This window comes from Garra rufa, chromosome 12, assembly GCF_049309525.1.
Source record: "Garra rufa chromosome 12, GarRuf1.0, whole genome shotgun sequence".
NCBI lineage: Eukaryota > Metazoa > Chordata > Actinopteri > Cypriniformes > Cyprinidae > Garra > Garra rufa.
The window spans coordinates 36,692,439-36,711,738 of record NC_133372.1 but is presented as its reverse complement, the minus strand read 5'-3'; the positions used below and the strand labels follow the sequence as shown (position 1 = coordinate 36,711,738).

The 19,300-nt window shown below is 33.3% G+C and overlaps 1 protein-coding gene across 1 annotated transcript in view; it reads right to left on the bottom strand.

The window, feature by feature from the left end:
• The window catches only part of cntn6 (contactin 6), a 120,166-nt gene that overhangs the window by 52,063 nt on the left and 48,803 nt on the right, over positions 1–19,300 (bottom strand). The window contains exon 2 of the mRNA XM_073851635.1: positions 2,942–3,089. Coding sequence (XP_073707736.1) covers positions 2,942–3,002 — 61 coding nt within the window. The 5' untranslated portion in view covers positions 3,003–3,089. The remainder of the gene's footprint in view (positions 1–2,941; positions 3,090–19,300) is intronic.

Sequence of the window (19,300 nt, the reverse complement as noted above, 5' to 3'; positions counted from 1 at the left end):
ATTTTTTAGAAGTCAAAATCAGATTGTCGTCAAAAAAAAAAAAAAAAAAAAATTGTGTAACGTTAGTCTGAACCAGGCATTACTGTTCAAAAGTTTGGGGTCAGTATGAATTAACACTTTTATTCAGCAAGGACACATTAACTTTATCAAAAGTGATAGTAAAGACAAAAAATGTATGTTGTTATTAATTTGTATATTGATTTTTCTTGTATAACAAAAATCATTAGGATATTAGATCATGTTTCATTAAAATATTTTGTAAATTCCTTACCATAAATATATCAAAACGTAATTTTTGATTAGTAATATGCATTGGTAAGAACTTCATTTGTACAACTTTAAAAGCGATTTTCTCAAAATTGTGATTTTTTTTGCGCCCTCCGATTCCAGATTTTCAAATAGTTGCATCTCGACCAAATATTGTCTTATCTTAACAAACCATAAATCAATGGGAAGCGTATTTATTCAGCTTTCAGATTATGTATAAATCACATAATATTGAGGGTCACATATTAGAATGTGTCTTATGAAGTGTCAAATGAGAATTGTAATAATATATCAGAATATAACTTTTTTACTGTGTTTCTAAAAATCGTAATCTTATTTATAATAATAAATGTCATAAGTTAATTTGAACTGAATTGGTCCGACAAGAATGACTGTTCCACTGTGTAATCCACTGTGAAATTGTTGCTTAAATGAATTTGTACATTTATTTCTAATCGTAATGTTATAGTAATGTTATTAACATCATTAATAATTTACTTATACTTACAATGAATCCGATTTCCAGCAGGGATTCTTTAAAATGAGGGCAGCCGACCTAGTTTAATAACTTCCTATGCTTATTATTATAACCACATCCAGATCATTGTTTAAATATTAACTACATTCATATTCAGTATCTGAGTGTTAAATAACACTTTCACTATTATTCTTTCCCTCAATATAACCTATTTTCTTAAATAAGACCCATTTCTATATATGTGTAGGCTACATGAGATTTATTTATTTCCCGACGCTACTATTAATTATCTTCAAGAGATCTAATCAACTTCTACACTGAGAGGAAATTTTCAACACTGTGACAGAAACTAAAAAGACAAAAAAAATCTTGAAGTCTGCTTTTAAAGCTAAGATATAGCAGGTTGTTAGATATGTGGGTTTGGTCTCCTCAGGTCTTCGGCACTGAATAGCTGCTGCCCTTCCATCTGAGGCTGTCTGGCCTCTGCACTTCCTTCTCTCCAGCTAAGCTTTCTGAATATCAAGCTGTGCAATCAAAAGAGCACCTGTGGCTTGAATGCAAATGCCCATTTGAGTTGGCATAGTTACTGTAGCACAACAACGGCAATAACTGGAGCACTGGCACTGAGTGGGGGACATCGGTTGGTTTAAATAGGGCACCTGCCTCTTCAGACGGCCTCTTCCTTACAGCGCTGCAGTATGTGCTGAGACTTACATGAACCATAGGATAAATAATAAGCACTTTTTTTATTTAAATAGAAACTTTAAAAGAATTTTGAAAGACTTCACTGCTGACAGGGTCTGATTATGGACATGGCGATTTTTGATGCACTTCTAAAGTGCTATAAGTAGCTGTAAGTAATGCCAATAACTTTTTCAATATTCTGTAAAACCCATTATTCTTGTGAGTCACGGGTTTGTTCTATTTGTGAATGGGAAAAAAACAACACAAATAATATAATGAGACATTATAATAGTGCAATATACTGTACATAGCAAAATAAACAGACTTTAAAAAATACAAAAAATTATAATATTTATTTTAGTAGTAGTAATAATAATAATAATAATAATAATAATAAATATACAAAAACAACTTAAAAGAAAACACTGCAAAAAATCCTATTCTTATACAATAAGGTGTCATTTGTTAACATCAATTAATAAACAAATACATTTTTTTTTAAATAAACAGACTTTAAAAAATACAAATTGCGTAATATTTTTTTAATTATATTATATTTTAATTTTTATTTATTATTCTCTATAATAGTAGTAGTATTAATTAGTAATAAATATACAAAAACAATTCATTAGTAAATGCTGAAAATAACATTAACTATGATTAATAAATGCGGTAGAAGTATTGTTCATTTTTAGTTCATGTTAACTAACATTAACTAATGAACCTTATTGTAAAGTGTTTCCAGTTTTCAGATAAAATATCTAAGAAGTCGTGAAAGAAGATAAATTTACCTCACAGACAATATTGCATAAAAATGAGAATTATTATTTAAAATAATTAAATAAATAAACAAATGAGAGAATGTATTTTTAATAAGAGCATATTTCTTTTTATCTTAGTGCACTGGCAGATAGTTTTTACTTTATTAAAAAAAAAAAAATAATAATAATAATAATAATAATATATATATATATATATATATATATATATATATATATATATATATATATATATATATATAAGAAAAAAACTGCCAGCACAGTAAGACTAAATACATTTAAATTCAAGGTGTAATCTATGGAAGTGAAAATTCTTATGCAATGTTGCTACTCAAATATAAAAAAATTCTAAATCGTGCAATATTAATAAATGTACAAATGTTAGATTTTTGTATGATTAAAAATGTTCGGTTGCCACTCAATACTCAATATAAAATCAAAACCAAAGTGCTTCAGAACATTTTTCAAAGCTACATAAACACGAATAACATTTCCTATGTTATGAACAAATGTGCAAAAATAAGTTGGGTGAACTTGCTGAAGAGAAACATCAGAAACTGTGTCAAGACAAATGTCCTGCTGGGCCAACCACGAGAGCTTGTTCCCAGCATGCATCTGTCTCTAGAGGCATGAGAAAATGATTAGACAGAGGCACGAAAAGCCACACTCAGTGGTGAAGTGGGGTCTATGCAGAACAGGTGAGCTATCAAAGGCAAGTCGGGGGATATCGTACCTGCTAGGCAGCTCTTGAGTGACAGCAGGATTAAGAGTTCCCATGGCAACAACATCTTCATCTTCCAAGGTCACAGAATCTCTTTTATTTCCATTCAACTGCAAGAGGAGCAAGTTGTGTTCTTCCTATGTAAAGTCAGCTTTGTTAGCTGTGAAATGAGTAAGGGACAGAGCGAGAGGGAGAAAGAAAGAGAGAGAGAGACAAAAGAATGTTAGAAAACAAAACAACGCAAGCACAAGGAGCTGTAACTTCAGATAAACCAGTGAAATATTAATAATTCATTCATCCAAATAAGGACAGACAGGATTCTGTGCCTATGGGCCTTTTCACAGCTGATCAACTGCAGTCTGGATACTGAGCATACCCTCAGTATATCTTTCAGGAGTCGAGGGAATCGAAGAGAGAGAGATAGACAGACCTGGGGAGAGCGAGGGCCTAAGAGAGATATGAAAAAATCCTCAGTGGCTTACGGCAGCAAAACCTCGACACATATTCAGCTGCCAAAGGCAATGTTTGGATTGTACTAAAAGTATTGGCTCTACACACTTACACTGGGCAAAATGCGTGTGATACATTTACAAACCTGCAAACATATTTCATTTTCAGACCGGCGTATCTCAGGAACAGGATTATGATTCGATAGGGGAGGTGATACACTTTGAAAGGGCAGTGAATATGATAGAGGAGTAAGCTATACGGCGTCAGCCCTCCCTCTTTTCGAGACGGCGGCTTGCAATTCATCCACCTCACAGGAATTCAATACTCTTTAAAGCACATCAGAGTTGTCGAATACACACTTTAATTTATGAGGGTCAACGCCGCCGCTTTGGCTTTTACAAATACAGGCCCTGGTGGGACGTGCGGTTTAAGTGTCAAACTGTAACAAATGTCTAGCAAATGAGCGTAATATTCTTGACATTTCTGAGTGCGGAACAGCTTGTGGTTTATGAGCGATACAGGAACACTTGGGACATCACATTTCGAATAAGCCTTGAAAGTCACCGTGATGCATAACATGTTTAACATTCAGACATTCCTTCACTTTCTGTGAACACCAAACCTGGAAGCATCAATATTGTTTAGTCAGATTTGCTTTGAAGCATCAAAGGCATAAAATCTGATTTGAATCATCAGTATTGTATTGTAAAGAATCAGTGTTGTTTTAAAGCATCAAATTTGTTTGGAAATATCAGTATTTCTTTGAAGTAGTCTTTTTGAAATAATATTGCTTTGAAGCATCAGTACTTTTTACAAGTTTCAATATCATTAAGTTTCATTCGTTTTAGAGCATCAAATTTGGAATGAAGCATTGTTTTTGAAGTGCCAACATCTTTTTGAAGCATCAGTATTATTTTGAAACAATCAACATTTAGGACACCAGATTTGCTTTGAAGCCCTAGATCTGTTTTGAAACGGTATTGCATTGAATTTTAAACAAGTGTATTTAAGCATCAATATTTAGTCAGAATTGTTCTGAATAAACAGAATTGCTTTGAAGCATCAAGACTGCTTTAAAGCGTCAAATCTGATTTAAAACATAAGTACTGTTTAGTAAAGGATCAGCATTGTTTTAAAGCATCAAATTTGTTTGGAAATATCAGTATTTTTTAAAGCATCAGATCTGTTTTGATTTATAATTATTGTTTTTGAGCCACAGTAATTGCGTTGAAGCATCAACACTGTTTTGAAGCATCAGTATTATTTTGAAACAATCAACATAAGACACCAGAATCTCTTTGAAGCCTCAGATCTGTTTTGAAACAGCATTGCGCTGAATTATCAACACTGTACTGAAGCATCAACATCTGGTCAGAATTGCTTTTAAGCATTTGTACTTTTGACAAGTGTCAGTATCAATTTGAACGTTCGGTAGTTTTGCAGCATCAAATCAGTTTGAAACATCAGTTATCAAAGAAGCATTGATCTGTTTTGAAGCATCAGATTTGTACTAAAGCATCAATATTGTTTTGAAGTGCCAACATTGTTTTGAAGCACTGAATCTGTGTGAAACATCAGTATTTTTGAAGCATCAGACCTGCTTGTTTTATCACTATTGTTTTTGAGCCAGCGCAATTGCTTCAAAAAGCATCAACATTGTTTTGAAGCATAAGGATTATTTTGAAACAATCAACATTTAAGACACCAGAATTGTTTTTAAGCATCAGATCTGATTTGAAACAGCATTGCATTGAATTATCAACAGTGTATTGAAGCATCAATATCTAGTCAGAATTGTTTTGAATCATCAGAATTGCTTTAAAATGTCAACATTGTTCTGAAGCATCAAATCAGTGTTAATTCAGCATTAGTAGTCTTTGAAATGATACTGCTTTGAAGCATCAGTATCATTTTGAATTTTCAGCACCAACATTGTTTTGAAGCATTAATTCTGTTTGAAACATCAGTTCGCTTTTTGAAGCATAAGATCTGTTTTGATTTATCACTATTGCTTTAGAGCCACCATAATTGTTTTTAATATCTAGTCAGAATTGCTCTGAAGCATCAACATCTGCATCAAAAGCATAAAATCTGATTTGAAACATCAGTATTGTTCTGTATAGAGCCAGTGTTATTTCAAGCATTTGTTTGGAGATATCGGTATTTCTTTAAAGTAGCCTTTTTGAAATGATTATGAAGCATAAGTACTTTTTACAAGTGTCAGTATCATTCTGAACTTGTAGTAGTTTGAAACACCAGTTGTTGTTTGACGCATCAGACCTGTTTTGTTTCATCACTATTGTTTCTGAGCCACAGTAATTGCTCTGAAGCAGTAGCATTGTTTTGAAGCATTAGTATTATTTTGAAACAATCAACATTTAAGACACCACAATTGAACATTTAACATTTCAGAAACAGCATTGCATTGCATTTTTAACACACAGCATTGTTTTGAATCATCAGAATTGCTTTAAAATGTCACAATTGTTTTGAAGCATCACATCAGTGTTGAATCTCTTTTTAATCATCAGATCTGTTCTAAATTATCACTTTTGTTTTGAGCCATTAGACTTGCTCTGAAATGTCAATATTTCTTTGAAGCATTAAATCTTTTTTGAAGCAGTATTGCTTTGAAGCATTAACACTGTATTGAAACATCAATATTGTTTATTCCGAATTATTTTGAATCATCAGGACTGCTTTACAGCATCAGTATTTTAACATCACTACTTGCAGAAGATCTATTTTGAATTATCACAGGAGTTTGAAGCATCAAATGTGTTTTAAAACCAAAATTGCTTTGAAGTATCAGATTAGTTAAAAGTGTCTGAACCATTTTGTAGTTTCAGTATAGTTCTCTACCATTAAGTACTATACTGAATATCCTTTTAAATCATTATTATTGTTCTGAATAATCAGTCTTCATGTGTCAGTATTGTTCTTAAGCCCTATTGTTCAACTTCTTTGATCCACCATTGCGATATCAGAGTGTAGCTCAGTCATTGGGCAGAAAATGAAAAGACTTGACCATGGAAAGGAAAAAAAATGAGTGCAGATCAGGTCTGAGATGGGGGGAGAGATTAAATTAGACGAGATTGATTATGTTCCTGTATTATCTACTCTAAGGGACCACGAGCTCTGACCTTCAAGTCCTTCGTCATTTCAGTCATCTCTATCGATTTGGTTTCCATTTTTTTAACCTCCTGCCTCCTTTGTTTGTCATTCTGCTCCTGCAGCCCGCTATGAGTCTCAATCAAGTCTGGGAGGACAGGTCAATAGCCGGATATTTGTTTGATGTCTTTCCTTATGAGATGCATGAGGGTGATCTATAACCGGTGAGTATGCGAAACGGAGGATGAAACTAAAGCTGCGCAATGGGGGAAGAACTTAATTTGACCTGCACATTTGATTCCCTGCATGCTACCTGTTTTCGTACTTCTTCAGATCAATTCATTCAATCCTCTTTCCTTGCACCGCTATCCTTTGAGGTGTTTAATACGCTTGTATTAGATAACTGATATACATGCTGCTCTTCTGTATCATAATTTAAAAAGAGGTAAAAGTTTATATACAAATGACATCTATTTTAAGGCACTCGAAAAAAAATGGTTGAATATCCATCAGCACGAATACACGTCCTTATGTAAAAAAAAAAAAAAAGGTCCCTGGGGGAATACAGCATTAATGACTCTGAAAAATGTTGTCCTTGGATGTACCAAGAACCATGTGCCGTTTATAAAACAATTGAGTTGGTGGACTTCTGGGACAGCTAGTAGGACCATTATAATCTATTTCCACAGGATGTCTAACAAGCCCTGTAAGGCTCAAGTCATTAATGTGGCATGTTGAGCAAAAATGATCAATGCTAATTTATGTTTCAGTCTTGTCAGCAGTCCCCGTTCACTTCAGAGAGAGGTCAACTCTCTTTTTGTCGTCCATCCGGGCCTTTTGCACATTTCAAAGTAAGGAAAAAGCCTCCTGTTTCTGTCTGTGGCGTGATAATATGCATCAAACCATACTGGGGCAAACGTGAGAGTTATCTCTGTGTCAAATGCCATGCCGCGTTTTAATGATGCATGGTGTCTCACGCATCTTTGGAGAAGGAGGGAGGGAGTTTCTTGGTCACTGTCCAACCGGATTCGGAGTAGTTCCTTACATGATTAATTTATAGAGCGGGGAAAAAATACAATGGCAATAACTCTTGTGCCCAGCGGATGACGGTCACAGGTGGTAGAAATATCAAGTGGGCCGAAGCCTGGTTAATGGTGCCTGCGAGGGAAAAGATCTGTCAGGGATAATCTCTTATAATACTCTGCCATAGATAATGTGCTTCCCCCCTTCCACTGGCGGCAGATGAAGAGATTGCATAGCAGACATTATGAAATGGGATGAGAATTATCATGACTATGCTGCCTGTGTCCAGAGCGATAAATGCAGAGCTAGTTCAAATCTCATTGGAAAAATGGAGAAATGGTGGGCGAGAGTGCTGAAAAAAAGATGGGACACCACAGTGTAATGCGATCTGGAAGGAATACTTCATGACTTTGTAGCTAAATGTACAGCTGTGCGAGAAAAAAAGGCTTCTCCGATGACAGTGACATAAAAATTCTGCTTCTACCTGTAAGAATACTGCCAAGGTTAGTCTGACGTGTGTCCTTGTTTGTACAGGCAGCAGCAGCTTTAAATATTATTTTATTATATATAAGCAGTATTAATAGTAAATAGGTAAAATTATAACACACACTATTTGCAGGTTTACTAGTTATACCAGTATGTGGCAATATAAACATATTTACAACATATTACATATTTTTCAGTGAGACTATTTGCAGGTTTAATAGTCACACCAGTAGGTGAAGACATAAACAAACATATATTTATATATGTAATTTGGGGCGACTCTATTTGCAGGTTAAATAGTTACACCAGTAGGTGGCGACATAAACATATATTTACATATTAGATATTTTTCAGCGACTCAATTTGCAGGTTTAATAGTTACACCAGTAGGTGGCGACATAAGCATATGTTTACATATTAGATATTTTTCAGCGACTATTTGCAAGTTTAATAGTTACACCAGTAGGTAGCGACATAAGCATATGTTTACATATTAGATATTTTTCAGCGACTCAATTTGTAGGTTTAATAGTTACACCAGTAGGTGGTGACATAAATGTATATACATATTAGATATTTTTCAGCGACTCTATTTGCAGGTTAAATAGTTACACCAGTAGGTGATGACATAAACATATATTTACATATTAGATATTTTTCAGTGCCTATATTTGGTTAAATAGTTACACCAGTAGGTGGCGACATAAACATATATACATATTATATATTTTTCAGCGACTCTATTTGCAGGTTAAATAGTTACACCAGTAGGTGGCGACATAAACATATATTTACATATTAGATATTTTTCAGCGACTGTATTTGGAGGTTAAATAGTTACACCAGTAGGTGGCGACATAAACATATTTACATATTAGATATTTTTCAGCGCCTCTATTTGCAGGTTAAATAGTTACACCAGTAGGTGGCGACATAAACATATTTACATATTGGATATTTTTCAGCGACTCTATTTGCAGGTTAAATAGTTACACCAGTAGGTGGCGACATAAACATATTTATATATTAGATATTTTTCAGCGCCTCTATTTGCAGGTTTAATAGTTACACCAGTAGGTAGCGACATAAACATATATTTACATATTGGATATTTTTCAGCGCCTCTATTTGCAGGTTAAATAGTTACACCAGTAGGTGGCGACATAAACATATATATCAGTCATTCTTGAGACATGGGACAAAACATGTCCACCAATTATAACTGCTATTAGTTTTAAAAATAAAACATATTTTCAATTGTAAATGCTTTGGTGAATAATAATAGAATGTATTTAACACAATTATCCCCTTCAATTTCATTTGCTCATTATTATGTGAAATCTATGACACTTATTGTCTTCTCACTACATCTAAAACGGTGTGTCCACAGAGAAGGGTTTATTCATTCATATGCTATAAAATGGATTAAAAAAAAACTTAATGATGAAAAAGACCTTGTTTTATCAAAGGCAACACTTAATAATATGTCATATTAAAGCAAGGTTGTTTTTCAGTCAGACATGTGTGTTTAATAAGGTTTCGAAGGTGTGTCCTCACTTTTTGTCAACACCGTCAGACATTACTTAAAATGTAATAAAATCAGGGAATATCAGAGGCTATCACTCTAAAAGGACCCCCTTGCCACAGTCCTCTTCTGCAGAGTACATCAATGTCACACAGGCTCTGCTAAGTTTTATAGTTTTAGAATATTTTAATTCTAATGTTAATATTTTGTGTGTCACAACTATGATATGTCAACACCAAACATCCAATTTCTGAGAAAATTATTTGAAATCTTTAAACCATTTTATTCTCCTGAAGCAGGTTCCATTAGCCTCTAGCATCAACAGAAAAAAAACTAAATGTCTACTACATGAACTCCATTTGTTTTGTGAAAGAAATGGCAAATTTGTCAACACCGTCAGATGTCACCACCGTAAGATTTTGTGTTCCAATAAGATATAAAAATAATTAAATGTGACTCTTGAATAGAAGCTTTATAAACAATAACATACTCACTGTTTGTTGTGGTTCTTTTAATACAGTAATTAATTGATTCAATGTATTTGATAGTTAAAATGACTACAAATTCAGGTTTTGGTCAACACCGTCAGATGTGTCAACTCCGTCAGTTCTGTCACCTCCGTCAGATGAATATTTTGATGATATTTCATTATGATATTTCATATTTGTTGTGGAATTGTTGGTCACATGTGAAAGTGTAATCTGTCTACTAACATGAGAATGTGTTTTGAAATGTTAAAAACATCTAGAAAGCTGTTAAAGATAAAGTTGAAATTATATTACACATTCCAAGTTTAAAAACACATTTTTTTTTAAAAAAAGAGAAAAGTTGGGAGGTTGTATCAAAGCATAGCTCAGTAGCTTAGTACATATAAGATACATAAATGTAGTTTCCTTTGTCTGAGTACAAAGTTTTAATTTTTTCAATTTTGCACCCTGTTTTGTCCCACCTCTCAAGAATGACTGATTTACATATTGGATATTTTTCAGCGCCTCTATTTGCAGGTTAAATAGTTACACCAGTAGGTGGCGACATAAACATATATTTACATATTGGATATTTTTCAGCGCCTCTATTTGCAGGTTAAATAGTTACACCAGTAGGTGGCAACATAAACATATATTTATATATTAGATATTTTTCAGCGCCTCTATTTGCAGGTTAAATAGTTACACCAGTAGGTGGCGACATAAACATATATTTACATATTAGATATTTTTCAGCGACTCTATTTGCAGGTTAAACAGTTACACCAGTAGGTGGCGACATAAACATATATTTACATATTAGATATTTTTCAGCGACTCTATTTGCAGGTTAAACAGTTACACCAGTAGGTGGCGACATAAACATATATTTACATATTAGATATTTTTCAGCACCTCTATTTGCAGGTTAAATAGTTATACCAGTAGGTGGCGACATAAACATATATTTACATATTAGATATTTTTCAGCGACTCTATTTGCAGGTTAAACAGTTACACCAGTAGGTGGCGACATAAACATATATTTACATATTAGATATTTTTCAGTGACTCTATTTGCAGGTTAAATAGTTACACCAGTAGGTGGCGACATAAACATATGTTTACATATTAAATATTTTTCAGCACCTCTATTTGCAGGTTAAATAGTTATACCAGTAGGTGGCGACATAAACATATTAGATATTTTTCAGAGACTATTTGCAGGTTAAATAGTTACACCACATAGGTAGCGACATAAACATATATTTACATATTAGATATTTTTCAGTGATCCTATTTGGAGGTTTTACAGTTACATCAGCAAAATAAACAAATCTTAATTTAAGTAATTTTGTTAATTTAATCAAAGGTAACTCAGAACTAGTTTGGATCTGGCAATATTGTGTTTATAATGCAGTTACTCAATATTCTAACTATTTAACTGTTGTAAAATAGCAATATCAAACTTACAATTGAAATTTGAAAGTAATTTGCAATATTTACTCTTAAGTTAAACACTGAAATTTCTGTTCAACATACTGGCAGCATTTCACGTATTTTTACAAACATTCTGATACTGTCATACGTAAAAAGCCTATCCAAAAATTCAGACATGTCAAACACTGCCCAAAACCTGAGTAATAGCGCTTCTTAATAAGCCATGACGCATGCTTCCTTAACTCACACTGGCCTGATAAAAATCCAGCCTCCACCTTCATTTACAGCATTAGATAAATCACAGGGTCTCTGACAGCAGATTGAGTCCTCAAAGAGCCTTTGTGAGCTTCACACCAGCCTGCAGAAGCCAGAGGCAGAAACGCCGTCTGGGTTTAGCCGATGTGAACGGAATCTCAACATGGGCTTCAGTGAGACAGCTTCCATCAAACCAACCAACCAGCTATCAGCCTCAGCCACACACAATCTGCCAGCTCATTGCCCCACAACCTGCTCGATTCTGTGTGCCATGCTAAATAATACAATTTTAGAAGCTCTAAAATTATACAAATTACAAAACGCATAAAAGGGTTTTGATTGCAAGTGCTTCAAGACACAGCAGCTCAATGCGCACTTGCACTTTTCTATTCAAAGGCTGTTTTGGACTGTTATTTTGATGAAAATTTAGGCATTTAGAAGTCATTGTTTATTAAGAATGCCAAACAATGTCTTAATAAACTAAAGAGTCGGCCAATTTATGGATCTCATAGATGACAAATGTACACTTATTTATATTTTAGGGTGGATATAGGTAAAGTGGGCCATAAGTTTTGCGTTGAATGTTTTATATTAATCGTGTTTTATACATTTTTCCTTTATAGTATGATTTAAAATATTATATATCTGAAATAATATTTTTAGTAGTATTTATTATTCTCTTCTTTTATAATTAATGTTTAATGTTAAAATTAATGAATATGTATACAGAAAATTATAATAAATTTAAAAAATACATATACTGCAAACATTTTTATGGAAATGCAAAAATAATCATAACCCAAATTAACAGCAGGTATGAAATGTGAACACTAAAAAATTGAATACAGTTCTATAAATAAATGGTTACAAATGTATAAATAATACATACACACACAAACTGACTGCAAATTTATAATGACAGGTTAAAATAGCACCATCGCTTGAGCCAATATTGCCATTGTGCTAAAGCCAGATGCGAACTAACTTCAAAGCATTGCCGCACATCCACTAACCACTAGGGCTCGACTCCTCCGCTAGATTACTTGATAAAAATGTCTGGAGGGGTGGATTCGGGACCACTGTTTACACATATACACATGACCTGGATTCCTGGTCTAACACCAACAAGGCCATTTACTCGGAGTAATTTGGTTTCCTTGCGCAGGCAGACTCCAGCAGGGCCATCAAAAAAAGACGAATCATTTCAGCAGGTGGATGGAGAGAAGGCTGCAGTGGCCTAATAAAAAAGCACTCTGCATATAGCCCCCCCTCCTATAATAGGAGCCTGCTGGCAAGCTTGTAAGAAAACATGCCGTCTGCAGTTTCACCAGCCTCTCAGAGAACACCATTAAACAAGTAGTTGTTGACTTGTTATGAATAATAAAACAAAAGCATCAACACTGTGGATGTTACAGAGGAGCGCTAACACAGGAACCGAGAAGTCGTGCCAGTGCTCGGGAGGGTGACGAAATGGCTGGTAGAAAAAAATGTTCATTTTTCCCACATACTGTAAGTTCGTGACCTCAATTTTCAAATTCATGAAGGCAAAGTGCTCTGAATCAGCTCTCCACAGAAAAGTTAACTAGGTTTATTGATTAACAAAACAACAATTATTGATTTTCAAAGTGAAAACATATGTAGTCAAGGGTTTCATACATGCCCACACTGTGTCAAGAAACATTCCCATCAAGTGTGGACCTCATAAATACCGCTGAAATTCACCAAGCATCAGTTTAGCTTCTATAATAGGTCTAGCAAAACAGAAAGTGTGGGCATATACAGTATGCAACTCTTTAATACATTTGTTTTTCACTTCAGTTGTTTTGTTTTATTTATAATAATTTGTCTGTCACAATTCAATGCATTTACTGTAGCTGTTTATATAAAACAAGATACTGTATCATAACATGAATACATCCGATGCTGATATATGCACACTTGATGGTGATCCCACATTAGTTATTACTTGCTATGCTGTCCTGATAACTACCCTAGTGACAAATAAATATACTGAAATGTAGTTAAAATATTTTTTTATACTAAGTATACTACAAATACATTTACATATTATATGCTTAATAAAACATCTTGCAGTTATACTTTTAGTGTACTGAACTGGTATATTTAAAGTCTGCTAAATTGGAACAGCTAATTTTCTACTTTAATTGTGAGGAAGTAGTTCTGAAATCCAACTAAAGATATACTGAAGTATATTTGATTTTGCTAAAGTGGAACTATTGCAAGTTCTTTAAGTACACTTGAAATATTTTGCATTTATTGACCAATATTACTTAAAGATCGTACAATCCTCATCAATATTGAAATTAAAACACATTTTAAGTTTAATATTAAGAAAATGTGTGAATGTGAATTGTGCACAAGTAGTAAATAAAATAAAGTGACAATTTTTATATCAGTAAGTCAGTTTATAAAGTTTATGGGTAATAAAACGATAATAATATCAATATAACGATAATATATCAGTACCATTTTCCCTAGTAAAACGATAACAGTAAGTAAATGGTACCGTAAATTATAAGAATAAACACGGATGTTGTCAAGATTCTTGCCCTAGAAATCCTTGTTCAGTTTGGCTAATCACAAACACATTTTGTTCCTCAGTTTTCTGCACTCTTCTCCTTGATTTGTTATAACTTATATAGTTATATATGGTCTATAGTACTCCAAATGTGTATTTCCCCATCCGAACGATTAGTACAGCCCAAAACCTGACAATAATTGACCATTTTCAGCAGTAATAATCAGCAAAATTCACAAGTTGTATAATGTTTTTCATACAAATAGCTATAACCCTATAGCTATAACTAAAACCCATATAGTCACAGTCATAAGTATCATAAGTATATTTGTAGCAATAGCCAACAATACATAGTATGGACCAAACATTTTTAAACCAAGATTTTTCTTTTACGCCAAAAATCATTTGGATATTAAGTAAAGATCATGGCCCAGGATGATATTTTGTACATTTCCTACCGTAAATATCTCAAAACTTAATTTTTGATTAGTAATATGCATTGGTAAGAACTTCATTTGGACAACTTTTAAAGGGGATTTTCTCAATTTTGATTTTTTTTTTTGCAGCCTTAGATTCTAGATTTTCAAAAAGTTGTATCTCGGCCAAATATTATGCTATCCTAACAAACCATACATCAATGGAAAGCTTATTTATTCAAAAAAATTGGTTCTGTGGTCCTGATAATAATCTAATAATCTAATTATGCTACTATGGAAGACCAATGGTTAATTTCAATAAAACTCAACAGTATAACAACTCAATAATTTAAATTTCACCATATAAAACAAGGTTGTTCTAGTTTTACTGTTTTGATAATGAACATAAAATTTACATTTCCATCCCAACTCAAACTACTGTCTAATGTTCATTTCTAAGAGACAAAAAATTTAATATTATTAATATTACACCCTGCACTGGAAACTATGGTCAGTTTTAAAAATCACATGATGACCCACTAATAACGTTAATGGGCTTCCAGTGGCAGAAACAGCTACTGATGACCTAATGACCTCCAGCTATAAAAGCTCTTTTCAGTGCAAATGGGGCATTATAATGATTTTACTACAGTTAAATGAATTGCACTTTGGTTTAAAAGGGTTACTCCACTTCCCAAGAACAATCAGTACCCATGGTAAAATCACTGTAACACACATCCTTACTGTGGCTTGCTGCTAATTATCTAATTTTCCAGGAATAACAGTCTTAAGTAGGTCGACACCAGGGACGAGGTGACAAAATGCTTTATTGACACGATTTACACGAGCTGCAAATAGCTAGCAACTGCGTAATCCCATTTGTGATCGAAGGACACATGATCCTTTTCCAATCAATGCCCAATGTCTGTCGGTGACAGTGAATGGGTATTTCATGACGCTCCACATGGGATCTCATAAACACCATCAATAACATCTTACCACCCTTATGTGTATCATTTTCACTCATGTGTTGGAGTCGGATACTAATGGTTGTAATATTTTACAGCTTTTCTGATTGAAGGTCATCAGAAACGCCAGCGATTTCTCTCTCCTCTACAAGGTTACATGACCAGAAAGCCGGATTGTAGATTTACCGTATTGTGACAGCAGGTACATACACACACACAACCACTCTTCAGTCTTGTTCTGCCAATTGTGTAGTAAAACAAATTAGCGGCTATGTGATATAAACCACCCCTTAACAAACTCAGGAGCCTTGGCTTTCCCTCTCCATCCTCGTGGCACCAGCACCATCTAAAACCCTGTCAGTTCGAGTCACCGTCTCACTTCTAACGTGCATTAGAAGCAGCATTATCAGTGTCCGAGGTGTTATATTTGGAGCTGTAATCTGCGCGCACAAAGGAAAGGGCTCTATCTCTTCCTCTGCCCCCCGCGGCTCAAGTATCACCCATCCCTTTAGAAACGCCACTAAGTGCCCAAGCCAGGCGCTCATATTTCCCCTTCCCTCCAGATTATGAATGATAGGGCAACTCTTTTTACATTCATTACACAAGCGCGCATGCATAATTGATTCCGCTCAAATTATGGCACCCCGAAATATTCTGCTGAGTTATGGCCGGCCCTTCCGTCCCCAATTCTTCCATTCTCCTTGTACAAGAGATACATCAGCAACCTTGCACTGCACCTCGTAAAACAGCCTTTAGGCAGGAAGGTTTTACAAATGTATTGTGTACAAGGGGAATCAGTTGCGCAAGTTTTATTACTTTTCTTGTGCCTGCATGAAGACAGAAAACAAAATGTACAGTAATTGCAGATATGCATCATGTCCTAGGGCTGAATGATTTATTAAAATAAGACCAAAATAAATATGGCTGTGATTAAATACATTAAATAAACTGATAAATTATGTAAATGCATGCACTGTGTATTTTAGAAGGAAGTGTTTTTAAAATGTAATGGTTTAATGTTGAAGAAGCGAAGACATTTGACAGCCATAAATATTAATAATTGTTATTTTTCAGAAAGAGGCACTTCCAAAACTGTGGCAACAAAGATGAAAGCATAATTCATGTATTTAAAAACTGTTGCACCAGTTTTGGAAGTGTCTAAAATGACTGTACCCATATGTACAAGTCATTGGTGTTTGGTGATGAGTTTTTAGCTCAAGATCTGCATTTAGAGGTGTTCAGCTGGGGTTAGGACTTGGCTTTATGCATACCAGTCAAGTTCTTCCACATTGACTAAATCAAAAATTTCTATTTGAACCTATATCTATATCTATATCTATATCTATAATTATATATTAGATTCGTTTTTTTTTTTTTTTTTAGTAATAACAGTAATTAGTTAGTAATAACAGCTAGTATTATTATTATAGTCATACTGACATATTATACATCACAAGATGTATAAAAAATCTAAATTGTGCAGCCCTACAATCAAGCATAGCAAACCTGGATTTTTTAAAGGTCGTTTAAAAATACAATCTAAATATAAAAGTTGAATATAATAATAATATAAAAATATATCTAGTACTACTAGTAATATAGAAATTATATTTTATTTTATTAAAAATATATATATTTTTTTCAGATTGTGCAACTCTCAATACAGTTATGCAATTATCAAATTGCAAAGGCTGTGATTTAATTAAATAAATATATGTATTGCATATTTTGGAGTGAAGTGCTTCAAATTGTGAAAGTTTAATATTTGAAAACCAAGAAACGAAGACATAAATATTAAAGAAAATATTAGAAATTGTAATTTTACAGTTGTAATGTAAAACAAAATTATTATTATGATTATGATTATTATATCATTATAATTACTATATTTTTCTTAAATTCAAATTTTGCAATTAAATATTACAATAGTTATTTCTTTTTTTTACTTAGTAGTTTTTAGATTTTTATTAAGTGTTTAGTTATTTAGTGCTTTTATTTGGTTATTTAATAATAAACAATAATTATTAGTATTATTTTATAATTATTATATCAATAATAATGAATATAATAATATTTAAATATTTAAATGGTATTATTATTATTATTATTGTTATTATTATTATGTTAAGTTAATGAAATACTATATAATATTTCAAAATTTAATATTTAGGTAAGTAACAGGAATAGCATTAAGCTAGGTTGAAATAGAAAATATGAATATGAATAAACAAAGTAAAAAAAAAAAAACATGCCACCTGGATATGTAAACCAGGAAACAAACAGAAACATTATTCATTTTAGAATAAACTGAGATGATGTGATATAAATTTAAATAGCCAACTACTGTTTTTAAAATAATTGATTTCATAATATGTAATAAAACTTTAAATTATATAATAATAAAAAACAATTCTTCTTCTCACTATTCCAAATACTATTGATATATAATCACAAAATTGCCAAATGTTGCATCCCTACAAAAACGAATAGATTTTTTTATTGAAAAATCTCAATTGATCTCTTCCCCAAATCGTGCAGCCCTCGTCTTTTGTGTATTCAAAACAAGATGTATAGAAGAAAGACAACAAGATTGCACGCTTGTCACCTACCGCATACTGCGTCAAATGCCTTTAACAATCTTATACAGCTGAAATGCGAAAAATAAAACCCAACAGGCATAGGTTTAGCTAAATGTGTAATTTGAAGTAGATAAAGGACAAATCATATGCTATCAGACTGCATTATTCCCTGCTACTTAAAAAGTAATTCAAGGTGAGAACCTGATGCACAGCAAATAACGAATTGCCTCGGGTCAAATATCAATCAAACCCTGTGAGGATTTGTGCAGATGAAGGGTTGTAAGAAGAACAGAAAAAACAACATCAAATCACAAAGTGCTGATGCTGTAACACAGGCATCATCACATTGTGGAATATCATCAAAGTGCTGCCGAGTTCTGTCAACACAGACGGGCCGCGGGTGCCTCAGGGGAATACGGCCTGTCATTCACCTGAATAATGCCACAGACAGGGCTGGTATTTTAGAGAGTAGGGGAAGTCCATCATCCAGGATAGGTCACTCAGAGACTAATCTTGCTAAAGGTTAGATGTGAACTGTGACCGGTCCCCACAACAGGAGCCTTTGACAAAGTGCAGGCATATGGCACAGGGAAAAAATGAGGGTCAGCATGACCAATGAGCTTCTGCCCCTTTAGAAAAGAACTATGAAAAAGCGAATATCATCTTGTGCATTATTATCTGGTTAAGAAACAACACAGAAATAATAAAACAGGACAGAAATAGTAAAAAAGATTAAAATCAGATTAAGTGAGATGTCTGAAAAGTTTAAAATGCTACCTATAATTCTTTAAAAACAATTTTATACAAATTTACAAACACCATATACTATTATTCAGGGATCATACAAGGTGCTTAAAGTGTTTGAAGAACTTTTTGAAACTTAAGGCTTTGAAAACCCTTGAAAATAGCAATATTCCAGAAGAGGTATTTAAAAAGTGCTTGAATTATTAGACAAAGTATCTATAAAATAAATGTTTAATGTTTTTCAATAAGCACATATCTTTTCACACAAAATTCAAAAAACATACGTTTTTCGCTTATTTCAGCTAATGTCATAAAACTAGCGAGCTAAGCCAGTAGTACTGAATGTCGTGAAAACATGGCTGAAAATG